General features: G+C 37.5%; 1 protein-coding gene across 14 annotated transcripts in view; it reads left to right on the forward strand.

Annotated features, from left to right (window-relative positions):
• LOC131440296 (chloride channel protein 2) overlaps positions 1-25,952 on the forward strand; it is a 133,990-nt gene that overhangs the window by 89,335 nt on the left and 18,703 nt on the right. For 6 of the 14 annotated variants that reach the window (XR_009231369.1, XM_058611438.1, XM_058611439.1 and 3 more), the window contains 3 exons: positions 23,072-23,179; positions 23,477-23,642; positions 23,705-24,335. Coding sequence is in view for 13 of the 14 variants with exons in the window: in XM_058611438.1 (XP_058467421.1) it covers positions 23,072-23,179; positions 23,477-23,642; positions 23,705-24,335 (905 nt within the window). In the remaining variant the exon portion in view is untranslated. Of the gene's footprint in view, positions 1-5,188; positions 5,324-10,909; positions 11,182-11,661; positions 12,100-23,071; positions 23,180-23,460; positions 23,643-23,704; positions 24,336-25,952 lie in introns of those variants that run through there. The other 8 variants (XM_058611442.1, XM_058611446.1, XM_058611444.1 and 5 more) reach the window with 6 other exon arrangements.

Here is a 25,952-nt window from a genome sequence, read left to right on the forward strand (position 1 = left end):
AGAACCAGTAACGTTCGATGGGTCGAAACTGAGGGCAATTTGTTGGATTGACATTTTTCTCAACGAATTTTATACCCTTTTTCGCAAGCCAATTGAGAGTGATTTTGGTATAGTGAGCCGACGCTAAATCCGGCCAAAACAGTGGAGGTGTACTATGCTTCTTATTAACGGCAGCAATCTCTTCTGGAGACACTCAGATCGATAGATTTCTGCATTTATAGTTCAGCTAGTGTAAAAAATGGTTGATTTCAAACCACAGGAACATATTGCTTGCCCTACCAGTACCTTTCGAACGAACTTATCCACTTGATTCGACCTGTCCGCATCGCTCACATCCTCGCCAATGACGACAGTATTGTGGACCTGGAAGAGTTCTTGAGTCCTCCTTTATGTAAGTCTCATCGTCCATCAAAACGCATTCATCCGGACACTGCAAAAGACGCGAATACAATTTCCGGGCTCTTGTTGCTGCTCGCTTTTTTGTTTTGAGATTTTCTGCTTCTTGTAGATCTTCAGGTGATTTCATCTCTTGATACGCAGGATCATTCCGACATTCGTTGTTTGGCCAAATCACGTATTGACATTGATTTGTTCCTCATGATTGGAGATATCACTTTCTGGTCCAGTTTAGGGTTGGAAGAACCGGGTTTTCTGCCTCTTACTGGTAGCTTATCCAAGGAATAGTGTTCCCCAAACTTATTAATAATGTTTTTAACACCAATTTTCACTTCCTCGCGTATTGAAAGCGACATTTTAAAATCGCAGAATATCAACCTCACAAACAAGTAAACAAACGAAAGCTGCACAGCATGCTGTGATTTGAGCATAAAAACCACCACAAATACATGCGTACAACACAAATGTATGTGGATAGCTTATTTTCGATACACTCCTTATAACTCATATTTTAGAAAATATTACTAAGGGATTCTTCAAAAAACTTTTAATTGAATCTCAAATAAAAGCAAAAAAAGTTTGAGCATACACATGCGTAACCTGTCCAATTTATAAAAAGTTTTAAGAGTGTATAGGAATTCTTCGTTTTATTTTGCATTTGCTCTCAACTGTTGTTCCGGAACTGGAAGTCGGATCCGATCAAAAGTCAATAGCGTTTGTTATTTGGTTTTAATTTTTCTATGAGACAACAAAACCTTTCATTTGAGTCAAAATTTGTGAAAATCTACACAGCCATCTCTGAGAAAACGAAGAAAGCTCCGTTTTTGAGGTTGTGACCACTATTTCCGGGACTCCCGGAACCGGAAAAACTGAGCCAGGTTCGTTTGACCAGTAACTAACACTACCTACAAATTGAAACAAGTTTGAGCCAAATTTAGAAGAATTAATCCTATAATTCCGGAACCAGAAGTGGGAACCTAATACCTTTCATTTCAATCTAAGTTTGTGAAAATCAGTCCAGTCATTGAATAGTTGAAATGATTTCCGTCTTGGATCTGATGGAATTCCGCAGGGTTATATGAAATTGTAAAGGTTTGAACCCAAGTTTCTGAAATGAGCGGTCTCTGAGAAATTCGAGTGTACTTTTTTAAACTATTTTTCACATTTTAGTCCGTTACTCCGGAACTGGATGTCGGATCAGGACGGAATTCAATAGCAGGCTATGGAACTATAGGGCTTCTCATTTAAATCTGTTGAAGTGTGAAGTGAAGAGTTGACGAAATGCGGTCTATAAGAAAATCGAGTGCACTTTTATTATATTTTAGGCGGGTTGCGTAAAAGGTATTGACTTACCCTCGTGAGATGGAAAGCGTTGCGTTAATTTGAAAAAGATAGAAAGCGGTGCATACGATAATTTTCTTAAATTAAGGGGGCTACAAATCATATGAGTTATTTTATGGAAATTAGTAATGCTAAAAACCGTTATAATGGTTAGATTCTTGCGGTAAACGAGTAACGACGCGTTACCTTCAAGGAAGTTATGGGTATTACGAAGTGTTATATACGTTGCTCTTTTGTAAGTTATAGGTGTTACGAAGCGTTGCATGCGTTACTTTTAAGGAAGTTATAGGTGTTACGAAGCGTTACATTTTTGTAAGTGTTACGAAATGCTACAAAGCGTTACATGCTTTTTTTGTGAGTTATGACGTTACAAAATGCGTCCGTTGCTTTTAGTAAGTATCGTATCGTATCGTATCGCCTATAATACGGAACGTTATGAAGCGTTAAGGGCACTACGAAGCATTACAAAGCGTTTTTTTGTTAGTTAAATGTGTAACGAAGCATTACATACGTTACTTGTTTGTAAGTTGTTGGCGTTACATGCGTTACTTTTTTGTAAGTTATAAGCGTTACATGCGTTACTTTTTTGTAAGTTATAAGTGTTATGAAGCGTTACATGCGTTACTGTTTTGTAAGTTACAGGTGTTACGAAGCGTTACAAACGTTACTGATAGGAAAGATTTTTGTGAATCATAGACGTTACAAAGCGTTACATGCGTTACTTTTAAAAAGTAATAGATGTTACGGAGCGTTAAAAAGCGTAACTTTTTTGTAAGTTAAAGATGTTACGAAGCGTTACATGTGTTACTTTTGTGTAAATTATAGGCGTCATGAAGCGTCACATGCGTTACTTTTTAGTAGATTATAGGTGTTATGGAGCGTTACATGCGTTACTTTTTTGTGAGTCATGGCATTACGAAGTGTTACATGCGTTACTTATAGATAGTCGTTACAAAGCGTTATATTGTACTGCATAGTATACTTTAGGATGACTATCTCAAATCAGAAATCAGCCAGTATTAGAGTGCATTAATGAAGCGATTGAAGACAGAAATTGCTATGAAATGTCCTTACATGAAGCACGTGAGCATCGAAACCATGATTAAAATCATCGGTTTAGGTTTCAATTACTTGGGCATCACCCTCGTTCACCTGATTTGGCTTCCTCGTACTATTATCTGTGCTCATACGTTAATTTATCTCTGAAAAATTTATGTGAGCTTCGTTTCGGAATTTCAGACCACTACTTCCGGAACCTGAATCCGAAACCAGTATAACCAAAGTAAATTTTTATGACCATCTACTGTCTACTATGATGATTTGTCTATGATTTATAAATTTAGAAAATGTTTTCCGTTCTCCACAAAACGGCTGTGCTACTCTATGCAGTGAATTGTCGTCATTTAAAGTAGGAATGTAAATGATCTCAGAATATATGGCATCATCACAATGGTTGTGGATTATTGTGCTTTATAAATATTTGGAAGGTCTTAGACAAGTGCTACAAAAATAACATGACAGTAAACGTAAAGAAATGTAATACAATAACCTTCTCTCGAGCACAGTCCAAAATTTATTTGAACACTCTATAATGACAGTGGACAGTTGCGGCACATGTTGGCAAAGGCTCGTTGTACCCATAACTAGTTCTAGCATAGGGGATCTGAAGAAAAGAATAGTTGTGAAGATTACAGCGATGGATATCTGATTGTAATAGCTGTAATTGCTCGAAGCACTCTATTCGTGATTGGAGGAAATCAGCCATAAAAGTAGCATTTCTAACAACGCGACAGATCGCGATATCGTCCTCATCGCAAAAGAGTTCCAACAAAAATATTACAATGGATTACGATAACGAGTTTTCACAATCATAACGAAGGATGTACTATTCGATACATTTTATTCATCGGACTGAAATCATTTCTGCATCCCCAAGTTTAATAAATTATCTTTATTTTGAGTACTCTACGTCGTAAAGTCATTAGCAGAAACACAGATTTCGAGGAAAAATTATTTGTTTGCGTCCAGTTCAATGTTGGTGACTGCTTGACCACATTCAACAATCTCGACAACTTGGCACGCGAGTAGCTCGGCTTTTCACGACGATCGAGCAAAATTCCAACCTGTTGCTTCTCTTGTTCCGTCAACACCAAACTGTTGCCTTAGTGCCACATAAACACATTTTTAAAAAGAGGGATGTGAAGATTTTTTTAAAGCACGAAGAAAAAATGCGTTAAGTTCAAGTTGACAATTTTTTTTTATTGTAGCACCCCTTTTAACAATCAATCAGTCGTTTCAGTGAAGCGACCTAAACCTAACAGTCCTCTGTTGACAATCAAATAGTTTAGAATAAAAGCATCAAATTTAAAAAGATACATTCACGTCGAACATTATATTTATTAAATATATTTTGGCAGATACTTTCCATTACCATTGGGAATAACGTAATAAAACATTCCGAATAGCCAACAAAGTCTTATATCCAAGGGGTGGACGCTTAGAACAATGTGTCAATAACACATTAACACAATACGTTAGTGCGTTTTTCAATATTGGCACTTTCGTTTTCATACAGTTTCACAGTTGCGGTACACAAAGGGCTTAGTTTTGACAAGTAGCTGCTCTGCTAATCATTGTTATGCCAACGGTGAAATAAACACAAATTAATTAATTTTTTTTCCCTTTTTGCTGCAAAGTTTGCAGCAAATTTTGCAGTAAATTTTGCCAAAAAATTAAATTTTGATATTTTAACATAAGCTAGCGGTGTCAAAACAGTGTTTCCAGCTGTTTCATGGAGCACAGAGTGGCACACTTAGGCTCACAGTATATCATGTGTTTTTTTAGAGGCACAATATAGTTTGTGTTAAACGACTCTCCCCTTGCTTATATCTAATACTAAGAATATGTTATCACATTAGACATATTCCCATTCATGCATTTACTGCCACTGGACGCAGTAGTGTAGTTCAAATAAATGAAATCATTTTCCATTCATCAAAACCACGGAAACGCATGGTATTTTATTGGTAGAAAAAGACCATACTCTCCCATCACAGCGAAATTCACTTTGACCGAGCAATAATTCCTAACAACAAACCAACAGATCATGTTTCAAGGTTGCATTTTCTCGTCATATCATGACCGTCATCTGGCCGGTATGCTAGGTAACAGTGCAATGTTCATGTCGGAAATACCTGAGTGTACAGCGACATACGTTGAGGCGGAAAAGCGTTGCAAAACAATACACACACGACAACGATGGCAGCGTTCATCGTAATTGCCATTGTTGTGTAGCCGCACCTCGCGAACCGTTATGACGGAATAATGACACACGATGATGGGGTTGGTTGTTCATCAGAATGAAACATCTCCGATGCTGATTGCTGCCCGGTTGGGAGAAGAATTAGCAAAACGGGTGGCAGTTTTCCCCCAAAATGAGTCTGTCTCGAGCCGTTTGCTCAGTCGTGAGACGATCGTGGTGTGGTCCAACGGACATCCATTGTGTGCGCTTGGTCAGTCGTCGCGAATCGTCCCGGACGGACGGGCAGCGCGGGTGGTTAATTGTTTTCCCCTTTTTCGAATATAGGTGAGATACTAGTCGACAAGAAAATGCGATCGATCTGGTGGTTAGATAAAAGGACTTGATCGATGAATTGTGTGAAAAAAAAACAACGACCGAAGGTTTTCGGAGTCATATTTTGGTGGTGCAAAATCATGGCAAAGGATTTGTTTGGCTCGACTTGCTGGGATCGTAAAAAATAGCAACAAAAAAGAATGAATAGTGTGAAAAAAGTAAAAATAAATCCGACAAACGAAAAAAGGAAGTCGAAGAACAAGATCAAGTACAATGTATGAAAATTCAATTGTTTTCCTCCCTTGTACGTGTATTACGAGACAATATCGTTGACGGCGGCTGAGATTGTGATGGTTGTGGAATATCTCACGCTATGCGACATCACAAATACGGACTCCGAATTGACAACATGTGATCGAATCGTTTTTTTTCAACTGCAAATCTGAGGAGGAAAAGCAGACGGACGCACTGCTTACCTCATCAACAAGAAAATCGAAAGTGATTACGTTTATTCCCGTTCCACGGAAAGAATCGAACAGCATCTGCCTCGCCTCGTGATAGTTTTCAAGTGAACTGTTTCGCTGTCAACATCGATTGAATGAATTCGAAAAGGTTGCCGTGTGATTACGGTGTGCCACGAGGGTCGTCCACAAACTGCGTCAAATGATATAATCCGGACGCGATATGTTCATAGATTTCAGTTGTTTTCGTTCGGGAAGTATAACGTTGATGCATTATGTAAATAAATAAGAATCGTGAAAAAGAATTATAGATATATTTGTTTACAAATTAATTGTAACCATGTCTGAACAACGTTAAAATGCTTCTTATTTCGTTTTCGCTTGAGAGAACTGAAACTGACCCAGCGTAGTTTCATCAACCAAACACGTTTCACGAAACTGTGTTGGTTTTGCACTTAGCAACGAGGATTCGAGCAAACCTGATATAAAAACCAGGTTCAAAACTGACTCGATTTTCAGTTCAACAACGTTGGTACTAGGTTCGAAACTAGCTTCAAACAAACGGTTTGACAGCAGTTTGGGTGGAAACTGGGTTAGGTTTGGCATCAAGCGAAAACGACATTAGGAAAGGGTTACACACATACAATCAATACTGTTTAGGATCAGTTTTTCCAGCTACAAACTTTTCTATTGCATATTCAATGTAAAACCCAGCGAACGACCAAAATTACGATAAAGCCTGGTATAAATAAACGATATGAAAAAAAAATCAATGCAAAACAGAGAGTCCCATTTAATTCACTTGCTTCTGTGAAGGAACCTTTAATATTCGTTCCTTGGCTGCTGTGTAATACTGAACCAAGTAGAGTAAAGTTATCTGTCATTAAGCGACGGGTTGGCAATGTTAGGGACATAACTTGAGGACGTCAATACGGATAAAATTGACAATCTGTTAACAGGTCATCAGATTTCACATACTCCGATTTGGGTGAAACTTTGCACACGTTTCCAGTATATCAAATCATTTATTTTGCACAAATGAAAAGTCCGATTCGACACAAGCCTGTTTTTTTTTATAGGCTTATGTATTTTAGTACTCACGTTCTTCAAAACAATGTAACTCAAAAACTCTTAACTTTATCAAATTGGTGTTTAAGAAGATGTTCTAGGAAATCAAGTGAGAAATTAAAAAAAAACACTTAAAAAGCATCATTCAATGAATTTTCAAGTTACCCAAAATAATTTGTATTTAAATCGTGTATTTTATTTTGAACTTGTCATTAAAACCAACACTTGACGATAATTTGATTAGCACCTTTTTGAATGGAAAAAGTTACAGCAAACACAATTTAAAGACATTTGCCAAACATCAAGTTTGTTATGAAAAATTATCATTTGAAGATTAAAACATGATTTCACAAATAAAAACCAACAAATTTGCTCATAGTGACGTTTCCATTAGTCGTAGCCGCTCGCGAGAAATTTGGAAAAGTGCTTTTAAAAACTCAGGTTTTTGAGGCACCGGTATTCTTGAAATCGTCGTAATTCGAAAACTATCAATCGTAAAAAAATGGTATTAAATATATATACACTGATGAAAAAAGTGTAATGATTTTTCAAGAATTAAAATATTAAGGGCTGAGGACAGTACCGTAAAGTGGTCGGTTTTTTGCTATTTTCCCGTTTCAAATTAAACTTTCTTGGAAACCGTGCAGAATATAGAAAAATCCACCTGACAATGTCTTCGAAATTCAGTTGAGAATATTCTGTGAAATTTTCAGAATGATTCATTGAGTTTAGCGGTCGCGTTGTATTTTTTTCTGACTGAAGAACTGCTGAAAATTGGAACGCTCGGAAATGCATTCCTTGATCTTCGAATATCTCGGCTTTGAAGGCTTGTATCATAAATCTACCGTGACAAAGTCTAGATAATTTAGTTTAGATGCGATTAGTATATTAAAACATATATGTTATCGCGATAAAAATAAAGTATTGTATTTTTCTGTGAAACAAAGTCAGTTTTAATGCATCCGCCAGTTTTTCCCCTTTGGTTTCATGATATCATTCTGAAAAAGGAGAGAGAAATAAAATTTGCTCGACAAGGCTGCCAAACACAGAGACGTTTCATTGTATATAAACACAGTTTTTGTTTCGCATTCAATCTTTGTGAAAATTGAATATTTTTTCATTGTTCATTGGAATCCATGTAATGTCCAACCCGTACGATAGATTTATGTGATAAAATTTCTCATCAAAATAATAAAATTTATGCTGGCAACCCGGTACAGTTTGTTCATATACGAGAGAGTACAAGAGGAATACGATGCGCAAAGGGAATTGAGCGAGCCACGTGGTCGATTTAAAACTCAACACGCGACCCTCTGTCCTAAGACCTTAATCAGAAAAGTTGCATCTCTACAGAAGTCTACTAAATCCAAAACAGTTATTCTAATTTTAATTTAAATACGTCTGCTTAGCGGTTCAAATTGAAGTTTTTGTATTAAGCAGTTCAATTTGAACTGGTATGAAATTATGAGTCGAAGAAACGTAACATAACGTAACGAAACGTAAACAAAATTAAAAACAGTTATGTCCCCTAAGCACAAAAATAGGCTAACCCCTAAATGAGTTATTCTAAACCAAATACACAAGTAATTTCAAATAGATTTCTAAAGTTGCCGAAATCAACAAAAATAAAAATTTGTTTACTTTGAATTTTGTGTCTAAATATCATATCTCGGGAACGGTTACTCCTAGAATAATGTACATTATGATCAAATTTTTCGGAGCTAAAAAATAATATTTTTATTGTTTAAATAACTATTTAACACCACACAGAACTTGAACAATTTAAAATGCCTATAATATTTAACTATAACTTCTTAATAATTGTTTTGTCCAAATCCAGAGGTTTTAACTTAAGGATCATTCGCCTCTACGGGTCAGATAAACATTCTTGCCCTATTTGCGGTGTTGGGAATCGAGTCCAGATAGGCTGCGTCAGTTCCTAAATTCAAGAAAGCAATAATAAAATTAACACACAATGCTACTTCTAGTACTAGTATTAAAAAATATTGAAAAAAATTTAGACATTCAATTTATTTTAAGTTAATGTTTCTGTTTATTCAGGGGTTTGGTACCTAAAGTGCACACTAATTGTAATTTTTACGTTACGCACTCAGCTCGTGCGGAATATTTTGAAACGACACCCATACTGGTACCAAAATGTGTTCCGCATCAATATTTTTAATTTCGCATTGCGTGTGAGTGTTGCCCAACGTAATTAAATGAGTTAGTGACGGCGCAAGCATTTTCAACCTCCATTTTGAAGAATTCGATTCTTTTGGTAAGAAAAAGAGAGAATTCAAATGACGCTGAAAAGTGAAATCTGCATTTAGGCAGAACTGGCGTGTACACTCGGTAAAATCGATCGAAATTTGACTCGAAATTCCAATTTGACAATACCATGAGGAATCGGCAGGGGATTTGATTCAAAAACTATTTGGAACTCATAATGAATTCGACACGGAAAGACCGAAATCAGCATTTTAGCGAAAAAATTAGTTGATTTTCTGATTTTAGTTAGTTATTTTTTGAGACAACTAAAAAAAATTTACTTTTGCTAATTTAGATTTTTTATTCCTCATTCCCTTAATAATAATAAAATACTTGTTGGAATGGTTAGTTAAATTCACCAATTAAACGTGCTTTCATTTCTTAGCTAAGGCACACTTCATTTCCATTAAACTAATTTTTTAGTTGAATTAGAGAAATGAAACGTTGTTTTCAACCAACATAAATGGTTGAATTGACTTCTGCAATTTGCAGCTATATGGTGCACAATCACCGAAAAAACGTTAACACCACACTGACTACTAGCCACTAGATGGCACACTACTACCGAAAAAAATTCAGTCCCAATTATCTTTTCTATATTGGCAGGTATAAATACGATGTTGTATCGGAGAAAAAAACATAAACGAAACATAAACATCTTTTCGAAAATTTTTCTTCTGAATCGCGACTTCGCGAAATCGACTCTCTCGCTGAAAACTTTGAGCACTCGGAAAACAAAAACCGAATACAAGTAGAACACCGGACGGCGTAGCCCGGAAGGTTGGAGGATACAAAAAAAAAACATCATTTGACATATACAATTAGAGTGCAACATTCGAAACTCACTTCACTGTTCCACGTTAAAACATTATTACGCGCAATCGCTTCAAATGCGCACAAATTCTGAATAAATACACTTTCCACTAACAGTTTACGGTATTTTTACATATCGGGTTAGAAATTTAAATATGGATATATCGTAACACATGCGAAAAACATCAAAACAATTTGCAAGCAGTTTCAACAAGACTGTCCTGTTTAGCTTTTTGGCTTTTTAGGATTGTTTTGCTTTGCCACTTCTCATGAGTTTTTAGCTCATAAACTCGTTAATAAAACCAATTTAATTTTTGTTTTCTTTGTGCTGTCCTTCAGCAATGATGATGATAGATAAATAGAAACAAATTTTCTGATTTTAATAACAAAATTTGTTGTCAATGAGAATTTCGTGTTGGATTGAAATATTGCTGGTTTGTGTCCAGGATATTCGGCAACTAAATATATTTTCTGAAAATCAGAGTTTTTTTTTTCAGCAAAGTAAATTCTCAATTTTCACTAATTTCATAGTTATTTTAGAAATTTTGTTGTGAAAATCAACTAATTTAAAAACAGTAATACGAATTAGGCGCAGAGCTAATTTCGGTCGTTCCGTGGACGTAAACATTTCAAAAGGGCCTAGGAGCAATTGACAGATTATCTCTGTTTACTTTCTTTTTGCGACTGTACCTGTTTTATTATCCAAATATTCGATACATATCTGGCACTTTTAGAAAAATGGAAATATTATCTTTCATTCTACGCGAATATTTCGTAAATAAACCTGGAAATTGAGAAGAATTTAGCTCCTAATAGAAACGACATCGAATAGTGTGCTCATATTTGAAACTGTTTTGCCTCTATATTCTGAGCTGATAGTATTCTTATTAATAACTTGTAAGTGACTTGCATGAACAAACACGATTCCGGATTAAGTGAAATTTCACACGTGGTTTATGAACGACCCTCAATGAAAGTAATTCTTCAGAGTGATATTTGTAAAAAATAAAATAAAATACTCGTGAGTATTTTGGTAGCGGTACTGGTGGTGATGAGGATTAAATCTCTTACACTTCTTCTGATATATCTGCGCCTGTCGACACCGTTCAAGTTCTACAAAGAATCAGGATCGCACCGAAGCAAGAAATGAAAGTGTGAATTAATCAGAAAAGCGAACCAATAAATAGTACTGGACAGCAGATAGATTCTCAGAGAACGAGCGAAGAGAAAGTTCGTAGCAAATTATGCGAAAAGATTTATGTGAGTTGGCAAGAAACTAGTGGGAATGTCAATGAGCGGGTATTTTAGTATTTAATGGATGTCGTTGAGTTGGTGTTCTTGTACTAAAACGATCTACATTTGATTCCTATTCTTTTTTCACTGTACTGAATTTATATACTATGTGGTATGACTAATAACAATCTACTGAGTCTGACGATGTGTGTTTCGTTTCATCTAGATAGTGAAAATAATTTTTGGTTGAATGAAATGCACAATCCGATCTAGTTCAGATAACGAAGACAATAAGTGGTGAAACAGCATTCTCGTTTCTTCGTTGAGCGTATCGGATTCTAGAAAATATTACAAGTAGGGTTGAGAATTCCTGAACTCTAATGAATTTATGAAGCTGTTTACCTGTGTAGGAAACTGTAGCTTAGTCAGCAGGAATGTAACTTTTCGCAACAATTATCTTAACAGCATTTGCATGTACGACTGAAATCTTAAACGATAATTACCTACTACTAGGTTGGCAATACAACAATGCCCAGATCAAACCAGAAAGACTGGCGAATACTATCCCTAGCCTGACCCTGTCGGAGAGTTCAATAAATGCACCTTCACGACGAGGATGAATATGTGCGCGATTTTTCCTTCGAGCCGGAAATCATCTTGAGACGAAAGGACTCGCTTAGCATCCAGCGAGAAAAGTATCAACACCGTAAACGACAAAAGCGACGAAAACAGCTCAAACTGCAACAGCTAGCTTATCTCTCGCAACCCCATGTCCTTCCTTCCCCTAGTACCAGTTCCCGGGTGTCGTGTAGCGACGACATCTCATCGACCATCCCGGAAACACCATCCGAAATTCCCCCTGCTGCTGACGACCTACTGGACTCGGACGATAAGGACGAAATTCAGCGGAGCCCTATTGAAATAGAGCTAGAAGAGTTTTACTACGTAAGTCGGCGAATGAAGCTGCCAGCTCCCCTGCATGCCGAGTTTTGCTGCTTTCTTATCAGAAACGGATTTGTTTTTGAAGTGTTGACACATTTTCGTGTCGTCGAATTTAGGTTTTAATTTCGTTCTTACTTTCTTATTTTTTACAAACCCAAATACATACCTTGCCTTGATAACGAATCATCCTACCACTCACCAGCTACACTTGCACACGTACATCAGACATCTGGCGTTAAATGCCGCCAGACTTTTCACGCTTTCTACCGCCTAATCTGTACTCAGTTCCCCTGTCTTTAATGGCCGTCGTATTACAGACGCAACCAAAATAAACAACACAATAAATGAGATATGTCCACTGCCTAATGTCCACTATGTAGCGTGTGATTCAAGCTCATTCTGTGTGTACAAGTGTGCGTTTAATTATTGCTGTTGTTATTGCTGTTACTTCTAGTGCCAATGATTTTTTTTTCTTTTGCAAATTTTAGATTGTATTTCGTCTTCGAAACTCGTTTGCTTTATCACACTCTGGGATAGTATTTAGATTTATTTTTATAAGTTGCCCATTACAATCAACCTTGACACTGGCGGTAAGGTCTCGGATGAATGTGAAACGTCGCTCGACGGCCTTCGGAGGAGATTTCCCGGATTGACGCACGCTGAAAATTTTATGCTTTCTCGACGCATTCGGTCTCAAATTTTTTAGTGATTTCTCCACATCCAATCCCCCATGTGTTAATGTGTTTCACCACGGCGAAGTTTTCAATTTTGTTCAATGAAAATTTAATCAATATTTCTAACTTATCGTTGAAAATTACCAATTTTTTTTAATTTGCCTATACTTAGGGTTGGCACATACACGGGTCTTGTCCGGCAGTGTCGGGTTTAATTTTTACCTATTTTTTCAGCAAACATCTCTCATTGTCGCGTTATCTACACAAACTTTGACTTGATCGTAAAAAATGGGTAGCGTGCTTGGTTATGACATAACACTTTGGGCAAACTTACATTTACCTAAATTTTAAGGTCATCACTCGTTACCTAAAATTGGGGAGATGCACTTAAGTTGACTTTGGGTAGGTTTTGACCCAAAATTAGGTAGCGGCTCGTAAGAGTGTAGAAAATGCTGCCGGGCTGCCGAAAGTACAACAAATACGCCAGACTGCGGTGCGATCGAAGACTTCGGAAGATTTAAATGACAAGATGAGAAATCAGGCCAAAACATTACAGATCCATTGTGTGCTCTTATGTACCGGAGAACACACTTTTTCAGGCACTCTTGCATTTGAGAACCCATACTATTATTTGTCATGAAAATCTGATTTTGTTCGTAGTTGTAGATACCTTGCTAGATAATATATTGTCTATCGCATTTATCGGTAAAAATAAAATTTATCTCCCAAAGTACTTCTCCACGACCATTAAATTGGAAAGCTGTCCATAATCCAGATTTATAACCGTTTCGTCGTCCATGAGTATGCATCCTTCGTGTTCCGTAAGAACCTGAATTTACAACTCTCGGGCTTTAAACTATGTTTCAGTACTCTATTTGACTGAAACTACTCGTTCTCAACACCTTCAAATACAACTTCCGATGGTTGTGATCCTATCGATCGATAGTATGCCGCTCACGGAAATGTTTGAGAACATTGTACATACTGACTTAAGTTCTAATTCTGTGATCGATTTTTAAAAAGGTGTATTTCACTCGGATTTACCCTACTAAAGACTGTCCCAGAAAGTATGGACGCAAAACTCTTCTCTAACCACTTGTGCAGTTGTTTATTCGTTTTCATTAGTTTGTTTCGAAATGCGTGGAGTTTCAGCAGAACCACGTCGAAAAATTGTGTACTAATGGTGCACAGAACGCGGACTGTCACTGAGAAAGATAGCAAAAATGAAACGAGTAAGTGAAAAAGCCGTGCGAAAGCAATCAGGAAGTTCGGTGAGGATAACACCTTTTAGGATAAACCGAAAACGGGTCGAAAAAAGGTCCTGCTAACCCTTAGTTGGATAAACGTATACTGAAGGCGTTCGAGCAGAAGAAGAAGGTTTCAGTTCGCAATGTGGCCCAAAAAGTGGGAACTTCGAAGTCAAATGTTCTTCGTGATTTAGCAACGTTCTTTAGAACGTTTGAATATTCGAACCTAAAAGAAGCAGAAACGACCAAAACGTAGTCCGAAACAAAAATCATCGATCAGGCCGAGGGTTCAAAAGCTGTACAATACGATTTTTGCAGGAAATTTGAACGGTGATTCCGGGAACTTTTGATCAAGGTACCAATCTTTCCAATCTACTGAGTCTCTCCAGGCCGCTTTAAAGTACTCGTCCCTTGTCGGGTACTTATTCTATTCACAGACGGTTCATTACCAGTTACCAATCTTCAAAAAAAACTAGTCCAAATTTTTCGCCTGCCGAATCTCATCCATAATATGGCGTGTCATGTGAAAACGCATCGTAAAGCCTGCCGCAGTGGACTCCAATTTTGGCCGTCACGAGCACTAGACCCCTTAAAAGTAATGTTTCATAAGACAACAGAAATCGTTCATTTCAACAATTAATGAATGTCTTCACTGTTATTTATAAGCAATAGATTATATTCAATAGATTATACCCATTTTACACATTTTCACATAGGTGGCCCTTACACGGGACTAACGGGTGGCAACTAAAATTTTGGAATTTCTTTCTCAAGCTGTCAAAAAAAGACAAACATACTTGAAGATGATCTGATTGATTAAAATTAAACATACATTGTCCATTGTTCGGTCCGTAATCGGATGATCGGCGAAGCTTCCGTTTGATGTCGGAACAGGAACGTTGTACGGCCTTCATGTCAACTTTGCGAATGCATCTCTTGATTCTTCCAATCAACTGTTTGCAATTCGTGGCTCTCCAGTTATTTTTGTTCACCAAGGAGCTCAAAACCCCGAAGAAATCTTCGATTGGGCGACACTGAGGCAGATTTGTCGGGCTGTGGTTTTTGGGTACAAATGAGATCGAATGGGTATTCAGGAACGATTGCTTTATCCGGCCAAAACACGTATTGTCCATCAGCATGATGTTTTTGAAGAAATGGGATCAAAATTTTCTTCAAACATTCGTTCTGGTACACATCTTGATTGATTGCAAACCAGAGGGTTTGAAACATGGCTTAGAAATACTTTTCTCGGAAATGGCAATGTACAGCATCACTTTCTGTTCAAACTTATGTTTAAACTTATATTTTATGTTCGGAGGTGCAATATCCGTTGAATCGTTTCCGGGAATCTGCGTCTTCGAAAGATTAAAATAACTTTCGTCGTCCAAAACAAAACTTTTTCCGGAATAATTTTTAATCAACCAGCGGCATTGGGACTTCAGCGTTGAAATCTGTGCGTCAGTATATTCCGGGGCTCGTGTCTTCTTTCGGCACTTTATTTCGACTCTTTTCAACGTTTTGCAGATATACTGGTGAGAACAGTTGATTTTTTTTGCGGCATTCCGTTGGCTCAGTGAATCCTTGTTGTTGAAGGCACGAGAAAGAGAACGAAGTCCTTTTGCGTCCATAATTTTGGCTGGTCTTCCACTACCTTGCTTGCGAGCAGTTGTTGGGGATTTCAGGATATGATGAAGAGTCGAAGCCGCAACATTTTCGCTTTTAAAATGTCGTACCGTATACTTTTTGACGGGATTTCTGTGCAGTTTGTAGAACTGTACAAAGCGCTCGCGAAATACTTCTTGTTTCGACGGCATTGTGAGCAAAACTGAGCAAGCATAAACAAAACAGAAAATACCAGCAGAAAGAGGAGAGAGAGCTAACACATACACACTCTTATTTTTCTCTGAGCTCGTTTGTTGCTAAGCATACAGTCCTCGAAAAAAATCCAAAATTTTAGTTGCCACCCGTTATATTGTTGTCAATCCAATTGACTTGGTAACTTGTGTGCGCAACTTTAAATGTTGCAACTGAATATTGAAACATTGAGAGAAGAGCTTATTGCACATATCAAAACAGTTTTCTATCTGGAGAGAAAGTATTGTCGTGTTGAGGAGAAGTTTTAATTTTCTGACAATATTTTCATCAAGCCGATGAAGTTCCCATTACACGATCAAAAGTATTGTCAATACTCTTTGTATTGACAATAATATTGCCTCGTGTAGGGGCAGCTTAAAGCTACAAACGCTAGATTTTTTCGAAAAATATTGTAATATTGTCACGTGTAAGGGTCGCTATATTCTTTCATCAAATATTTCAAACTTGTAGACAGAAAGCTAGATCTAGCAATAACAGTGTCCATATAAATTAGGACACGAAAGTCTCTTTTTTATGAAATTTGAATATACAGGATTCAGAAATCATGATATAAAACTACTACACAAAAGAGTTGCATTCCATTTAAATTTAATAAAAGTAAAATACTGTTTATTTACATGAACATTAGAGATGGTACGGATACTGGTTAGGTGCGTGAACAGAAAAAAAATCGTTTGTCAGGTTCGGGTCGGGTAAGGGTAACGATATTTTTCATTTTCAACGTGAACTTGTCGGGTTTTGGATATTTCAACCCGACTACCAAAGATTGTTCGGGTAAAGATTTTTATTTTTAGTGGGTACGGGTCAGATTCGGGTTTGAAAGAAAATTTGTTCTCGGGTTCGGGTCGGGTACAGGTAATCTTTTTTGTTTCATCTGGTACGGGTCGGGTTCGGGTTCAGGAAATTGCTTACCCGACCATCTCTGATGCATCCCATTATTTAGTCCACCTTCCCACATTATCAGATCCGAATCGGCGAGAAATTTTCTTTCGGAATTCCATGTGGAAATCATGTGGAATTCCGAATCACTTCCAACTCCAGTGCAACAACCGATTCCGAATGAATTTCGCCTACCTACAACCCGTTGATTCGAAAATCATTCGGAATTGAGTGAGAAGATGCGGACTGAATTGTTAATTCGTCTTCTTCTTCTTCTTTCCCGATTTCGCACGTTTTCATGCTAATTTTCAGTTTATTTTTATACGAAAACATTATATAACTAAATATACAAATTCAAATCTTCATGTTTTTCGGATATACAGAACTAGTAAATAACCAGTTTATTTTAGAATCCCAACATAAACTGTTGAAATTAGCTGGAAATTAACAAAACGGCCTACCTTAGTCAGCATCATCCATTCCTCTAGCTGGAATGCAGTGAAATGGCTCAAGTAAATTTTACACTAACACATAAAATGAGTGCATATTCAATGACATTTATAATGTCACTGTCAATCAGATTGATCTAGCAGCCAACTCAGGCGAAAATTCTTGCACTGAACCGATCGAGCACTAATGCAGTCGAGTAAGAATTCATTGCTCATTCCGTCATTTCGATAATGTGGGTTTCTGCTTACAATTAATTTAGCAGCACTGTAAATTCGTCATAGATTTAGGTCATGTCCTCAATATTGTGTAATGTTACACCGAAGCTCTTAATACACTTATTTACCAATAATTTTAACAGCTGAAGAAATTTCAGAACATTTTTGCTGTTGTTGTTAAATCCCAATGTTTTGAAAATGTGTTTATGATGTTTAATTACTCATCAACATGCTGACTAACTGAGTATTAGATAGTACGCGATGGTTAATATTAACAATAACGGTATGATAAAATACCTTTTACACGAACACCATATCAAAATTCGATCGTTGAAAGATCTCAGAATTCGAGAGCCACAAGGATTCTCTTGCCAGCAGAAGGCCTATCGGCTGAAAAATTATTGTTAAGAACTGAATCACACCAAACAGTGCGTATCTCCAACGCATCGCATAACCAGCTCTTAATTAGATCCCTAGTCAGTATCATAAACTTCCAAATGCATCAACCGTGACAATAAAAAAAACGCATCGGTATTATCGGATTGACGTGGCCCCGACAGCGTGCTCTGGAGCATTGGGTAACCGTCGTGCTCCTTGTTTTGCTGTCTTCTTCATTCTCGGAAATATTTCTCACAACCAAATCCGAACCGAGAAAAATCAAGCATAGTTTGTTTTTTCTTACGGAAATACACTAGAGTCCACTGCACATAGTAGATTCAGCAAAATTGGATATCATTGCAATTTCGACCATTTAACTTTCAATTCGAGTCTCCAAACGCTATGCATAAAAAAATATTTAACATCTATTGTTACCAAAATACCACCACTTGGAGCGCTGCAAGCAAAAATGAGCAATACGTCCAGATATTAAGCGAATCGAGCTTCAGGAGTTCCATAAGCTGGTGACTTGTGAAGCGAAAGCGAAAAGAACTAAAAAATTGCCCTGTATGCGTTTCCAGCATCAAGGAGCGGTATTTGTATACAAATCTGTTTAAGGGCTGAGGCCAGTAGGTCGCGTAAAACCACGTGGCTCGCTGTGCGTATTACATTTCTCTCCATACTCTCTCGCAAATGTGCAAAATGACTCTCGATGTGGCCGGGTGGCCAAGAAAGTTTTAATATTTTCGGTTACAAGTTTGACTACATCAAATAAAATCCAAGAAAACTGCCGCTTGTTTGGCAGCCTTTTCGAGCCGATATTTTTTCTCTCTCATGTTTCGTTACGTTACCAGGGAACTAAACTGGCGCCGACATAGAAATCGACTTGCCTCCACAAAAATAACTTACACTTCATTCTCATCGCAATAACATATATGTTTTTATGCACTAATCGCATCTAAATTAAATTATCTAGACATTATCAGGATTGCTTTTTGATCCATGCTTTTGAAGGCGAGATATTCAATGAACAAGTTGAAAGTTGCCGTTTTCAACTATGCAATTCTTCATTCAGAAAAAAGACTCCCGACCGCTAAAGTCAGACAATCATTCTGAAATTTTCACAGAATAATCTAAACTAATTTTCTAAGAGATTGTCAGTTGGGTTTATTTATATTCGTCACCGTTTCTGAGAAAATCAGATTTGAAGTGTGAAAATAGCCCTTTAAAACGCCCCAAAACACACTGGCCTCAGCCCTTAATGTGAGGCGACTTGCAATTTTTAAATCCAAATGATCAACCTATGATGAACTTTTAAACAATTACACGGCGGCTGACAAAAAAAGTTCATTCTGTTCATTTTTGTGATGATATGTTATGTTCGTGTAAAACCTAATTGACGTGATATTAGGTTTTGCACGATGACGACACAAATGAACTGTCGATGAATCAAATTCATTTTTGACAGTTGCCGTTTGTTTGTTTCGTTTTGCGACTGTAAATTAAAAATTGAAAAATGACGAGTAAGTGCATGTTAAAAACGTGTTCCACAGTGAAAAGAACTAAACAGTATAAATCTGTTTAGTGTGAGGCGACTTGCAATTAGGTTTTTTACTGTCACTGCTAACCTCAATCGGATGAACTCATTTTGACAGTTCAGCAGTACTATTTGTAAACAGAAATGTCTTTTGTTTGTGTATTGACAAATTGGATCAGACCATTTACGGTCCGTATCGCCTAAATAAAGTTTTAAAACACTTGTTCACGATTGAATACGGTTCGTTTTTGATATTTATTAAATAAAAGTGACTAGTTGCAAAGTGTAAAGATGATTGTTTTAGATGTGCTCTCCGATTTTTGTTTAAGCTTGTTTGTAAACAGTACCGCTGAACTGTCAGGATGAATACTTGTTCATTTGTGTCGTCACGATAAAAAAACTAAAATGATGAACCTCTGATGAACTTTTAAACTGTAAACAAATACACGCCGATTGTCAAAAAAAGTTCATTCTGTCAATTTTTGTGAGGTTATGTTATGTTCGTGCAAAACCTAATTAGATTTTTCATCATGACATTACAAATGAACAATAATTCATCCTTGACAGTTCAGCAGTACTGTTTACAAACAAGCTTAAACAAATTCGAGGAACACTTCTTAAACAATCATATTTACACTTCACAACTAGCCACTTTTATTGCCTAGCCAATCTCTGAAGCGAAACATATCGAATCGTTAACAAATGTTTTGAAATTTTATTTAGGTGATATGGACTGTGAACGTTCTCATCCGTTTGTCAACAGACAAACAAACAAACAAAAAGTCTGTTTACAAATAGTACCGCTAATTTGTATTTGTGTACTGCGGGCAATGGGCTGTGCAAATAATTTTTTTCGCAGGAGTCTAATCAAGTATAAAATGCTTTGCTTGTCGTGACCTTCCTTACATGAAACTTCTTCATTGTTTCATTAAGTCCATTGGAGTTCCAATTTAAATTTTATTTTATGTTAGATTCCTTTCTCTTCCATGAGTTTTTTTGCGTGAAGATCTAACCTACTGTTGTATAGGTGAAACAAGACTGAAGCCATTAACCGAATTTTATATAACTCATCAGTACCAGAAGATATCTCGGAAGAGAATTCAATTTAATAGCAGATACCCTACTTGTATTAAACAGTTTTATAAATAACGAGGGAATAACCAAAGACATCATATTAACAAGATATCCAGCTCTCACATTTTCCGAACAAATCTTTGGCAACATCCTTTTTTGCGACCATGGCGCCCTCAGGCGAGTCCGCATCGAATCACGTACACAGAAGTTGGGGAGAGAAATGTCAATTTCGTTCGCGCCAAAATAGCAGCACTGCGCACCCATACAATTGACATGACATGTTAAATGAGACGCCGTGCGATGGCGTTGCTGAACTGAAGATTGAGATCAGTCCAAGCTGACAGGGTCTGGAATAACACAAAATCTCAAATAAGATTAGGTAACAAAAATACTTTTCATACACATGTCTGACCCTCTCTTAATTTTTTTATTAATTGCTTTCATTTATTTAGTCCCTAACTTAACATTAACTCACAGTAATTATTGATATGTTATTCAACATTTATTTTCTAAGTTTCTTTTGAGACTTACTGGAAAACAGTTTCAACTAAAACAAATCAACTTAATTTGCATTGCAAAAGCACGCACATTATTCTAGCTCCAGTAAAGATAATGAACAGCATTTTGATAACCAATGTGTACTTATTTGGCCTTCGGAAACCGATGCTTCAGCATACCTTCCATCAGGTTCTTTAAATGCTATGAATTTATGTTAATAGTTATTTTGATTAATTTGATTTGAGTTTGATTTTGATAAGTTTTGTCAAGCCTTAAATGGAACATCTTTAACAGGCTCTCAAGGAGTTTTAGGTCCGACCTTAGGAGAGGCAAGATCGGAAGTAACACTTGACCTGCTTGACAGTATGCTTCGACGCATTGCTCTGCTTCTCGTCAAAACTCGCCAAGATCAACGAAAACTTCAGAATTTTAGCTGAATGTTGATGCAAGAATCTTTTTCCTTCATGATTCATTGCTTTGATGTGACACTCCGTGAGTTTTTAAACTGATCTACACCACACACGAACCCGCTGCATTCGATTGAGCATCCTCAATTGTGTTTCTGAAGAACCGTTTTCCGAAACTCTAGGGGCTTTACTTCTTAGCAGACAGTTCGACTGGCAATTGATAGCTGAAGAGTAGCTTGGATCGCACGGACAACTTCTTACGAGTTCCCTTTGACTTTGAACATGATCTTGGTGTATGTTATCGAATCCGTTTTTCGGGCGTTCCAATAGTAATCCGAACGTTTCCGTAGTTTCAGAAGAATTTTACCAGCCATTATATTAATGAGACTTCTATCCCAGTATAGCTGATTGTTGTATACTTTACGAACTACCAACATGTCTTAAAATGCACCAGATTGAAGCAAATTCAAAACGTGTCAATGTATCAAAATATAATCAATCGAAGAGTTTTCCAAAGAGGATTAAAAATCTTCGGAGAGGACGTATAATTTCGACGCAATAAATTGCAGCCTCCCTTTAAATATGATCATTAGGCTTCACTTGAAATTATGATTACAATCTACATTAACTATCTATATTGACTTATTACACCTCTTTAGAATAAAACATTGATAAAATGGCAACACTGTCCACAATCTATTGTACCATATTCATATAAGTCCCTCATGCTTACTACACGCCCTTTGTACATCAACAAAACTCAGTCAAATTAGGACTACACAAACGAGCGGTCTAATTGCATTATATTTCATAATCCCTTCCCCCAAAACAAATCGATTCGCAGATCCGAAAGATCACACAACACTACAGCCCGTTATAGAAACCATAACAAAATAGTTCATTGTCACCGATGGCGCATTAATGACGAGCATTGGCATTTGATCAAGACTCAAGATCGGAGTAAACATTGGATTCGCACCGCACCAGCTGTCTCTTGACTGTCTGGTTGGTCTAGTCAAATGATATAGTACTAAATTAGCTGCCCACCTATTTGTAAATACCTAAGGATTCTGTAACCATTCGAGGTGCGCTAAACGGTAACAGTTTTGCGAATTTATGAGAAGCAAAGCCGATTTTAGTAGACCGTACGTGTAACCAAGCATATGCCTATATATTGCTTCTCATTCGTTCCAATGACTTATTATAATCCTTTGGTAACTTTGCGCTTTCTAAGTCTAGATCTCCTCGCGAAAATCCCGTGTCATCGGAAATAAATGCTTTATTATTCACAAATGTTTGTGCGATCCGCTTCACAGATTCTCTGACAATATTATTACCCTCCCTTCGTAATTTTCTGGCGGCAAGCATATTTTAACACTCAAAATAATGATAACTGACAGCGCGCACGTGATGACGCTGCTAGAGTCGTACGTTAATGAATACCGCCACCGATGCGGCCGGCGTCGATCAGCAATGCTCGCGTTCCAAATCAGTGTTGCCAGACGATCGATCGACATACAAGATGCGATGCCGCCAGCAAGCGACAGTTGGTTTGTGCTCAGCGATATGTTAGGTAAATGTTTAGTAATTATGATCACTGCATGTACCATGACAATGGTTTCGGTCTTCTACTGTAGAGAATGCTCTATTCGTATGCACTCTTTTGCATGATTGTTTACCAAAATAGTCACAGAATATATAAACATATTGGAAAAAATGTTAAATAAAATTATAATTTCAGATGTATGGCCGCTATACCAAAGATCTAGGAGAATACGCCAAAGATGAAGCGCGAAGACTCAGGCTTCTTGAACGAAGAAGAAAAAAAGAAGATAAATCAAGAAACAAGGTAACTAAAAACCGTTCATCCACTCAACCGCTCATCAGAAACAAATCCCTTAGGGTAACATTGAGTCGTCATTGCCATCCGTGGTTATCGGTACCAATATGATGATTTCTCTTTTTCTTCTTCCTTTGTTTTGTGAAACTACACAAATAATACCGACAACCTTTCGGCCAACACACGCTTGCACCGAACGTACTTCCAACAATTACGAAACTCGAACAAATAAACCAAAATCCATGCCTGTCTCCGAAAAAAAATCAAAATCTTTGAAAATATACAAACAGATGGAAATCGTTTCAGGAACTGTTGGGAGTGCGGGATAACAGATTTTTCAAGGCCGGCTCATGGTTCTGGCGGAATACGTTTGCCCGTCTGGGCGAAGATTGGGTCTTCCTGGCCTTGCTCGGTATCATCATGGCGTTACTGTCCTACGTTATGGATAAGGGTATTGCAATGTGCACCAACTGTAAGTTTCACATGTTAATTCCGAGAATCGATATATTCAATAACAGTTTTGTCTACTTTAAGCTCGAGTATGGCTCTACCGAGATCTCACCAACCACCCGGTGGCGCAGTATCTGGCTTGGGTATCCCTGCCGGTGATCCTCATACTCTTCTCCGCCGGTTTCGTACACCTGGTGGCACCGCAAAGCATAGGTTCCGGTATTCCGGAAATGAAGACCATTCTGCGGGGTGTAGCACTGAAAGAATATCTCACCTTCAAAACACTCGTTGCCAAAGTGATAGGCCTAACGGCGACCCTGGGCTCCGGTATGCCACTCGGCAAGGAGGGCCCATTTGTACATATAGCTAGTATAGTAGCGCAGTTATTAAGTAAAATTATAACATCATTCCAATCGATCTACGAGAATGAATCCCGCAACACGGAAATGTTAGCGGCGGCCTGTGCGGTTGGTGTGGGAGCCTGCTTTGCGGCACCGGTTGGAGGTGTACTATTCAGTATCGAAGTCACCACGACCTACTTCGCGGTTCGAAACTATTGGCGAGGTTTTTTCGCGGCGGTCTGCGGGGCCACCGTGTTCCGGCTACTGGCAGTATGGTCCCAGACGGCGGACACCGTGACGGCCCTATTCGCCACCAACTTCACGGCGGACTTCCCTTTCGATCCGCAGGAGTTGTTCGTTTTTGCACTGATTGGGTAAGTAAAACAAGTAAACATGTTTGTAGGGATACTGTTTCTTAGAGCTGTAACTTTTTATCCATAGGGTATTTTTAATTTGAATTTTGGGTGAAACTAGTTTAATGTGTCATATTTACATTGTGTGAGTGACTCTACCCACATTATCAGATCCGAATGGATTCCGAATGGATTCCGAATCAATTCCGAATCGGCGAGAAATTTTCATTCGGAATTTCATGTGGAAATCATAATGAATTCCGAATCAATTCCAACTCCAGTGCAACAACCGATTCCGAATGAATTTCGCCTACAACCGGTTGATTCGGAAATCAGTCGGAATTGAGTAAGAAGATGCAGACTGAATTGTCAATTTGTCTTCTTCTTCTTCTTTCCCGATTTTGCACGTTTTCGTGCTGACTTTCAGTTTATTTTTAAATGAAAACATTACATAACTGATTATACACATTGAAATCTTCATGTTTTTCGGATATACAGAACTAGTAAATAACCAGTTCTTCTTAGAATTCCAACATAAACTGTTGAAATTCGCTGGGAATTAACAAAACAGCCTACCTTAGTCAGCATCATCCATTCCTCTAGCTGGAGTGTAATGAAATGGCTTAAGTCGCCTAAATTTTTCACTAACACATTCATAAAATGAGCGAATATTCAATGACATTTATAATGTCATTGTCAATCAGGTTGATCGAGCAGCCAACTCAGGCGAAAATTCTAGCACTGAACCGATCGAGCACTGAAAAATCAAGCAGTCGAGTAAGAATTCATTACGCATTCCGTCATTTCGATAATGTGGGTAGTAGCTTTGCAACCGTTTCGAAGATGGAATCGGAAAAACATCAACGGCATAAAATAATTTTTCATACGTGCCTTGAAAATCCGGGTTTCCCTCATCGTGCTTTCGCAAGAAAATGTGACTTTTACAATCTACGGTATCTCGTGTTTTAAATCGGTACGACGCAGGGTTACCAGATATACGGATTTTTCAGTATTCTTCTGATTTTCAAGTACATTGATAAAATTTACTGAGTTTTATACGGATTTTGCAAAAAATACTGATTTCATACAGATTTTTAAGGAAGTCTGGTTTTCCATAATATAATGATATGAGAGCGTGATCAATCGGTTGGGCAATCGGACCGATTCCGGGCGACAAATTTCACTGGGTTAAATCATTGAAAAGATGCGCAAGTTGAACTCAGTAGAACTAATTAACTCTTGAATTTCCAGAAAGTACCCAAAGTTTGTAGTACATGTCATAATTTTTTACGATAATAACTCAGTCATTTGTTTCGAGATGGACATAATTTAACAACCTATCGATACGGAAACATTTAACTTAAACATTAATGGCATCGTCGTGTCAGTATTTCAGTAGCGCGCTATTGAAAAATTGGGTTTAGTTTACATAGGTTTTAAAGAGCCAATCACAGCATACCATAATGATGTTATCCTTTAGTTACTTTTGTCACTGGCTGCCTGCGAACGAAACATGTAGCTGATCTAGATCTTGAGTATGTTGAACACCGATTTGTTGTTTATTCTCCAATAAACTATCATAGATACTTCTTTTTTATAGCAATGTGCGATTGACGATGATATAATAGTAACTGAAGG

The sequence above is a fragment of the Malaya genurostris genome, chromosome 1, assembly GCF_030247185.1.
Source record: "Malaya genurostris strain Urasoe2022 chromosome 1, Malgen_1.1, whole genome shotgun sequence".
NCBI classification, from domain to species: Eukaryota; Metazoa; Arthropoda; class Insecta; order Diptera; family Culicidae; genus Malaya; species Malaya genurostris.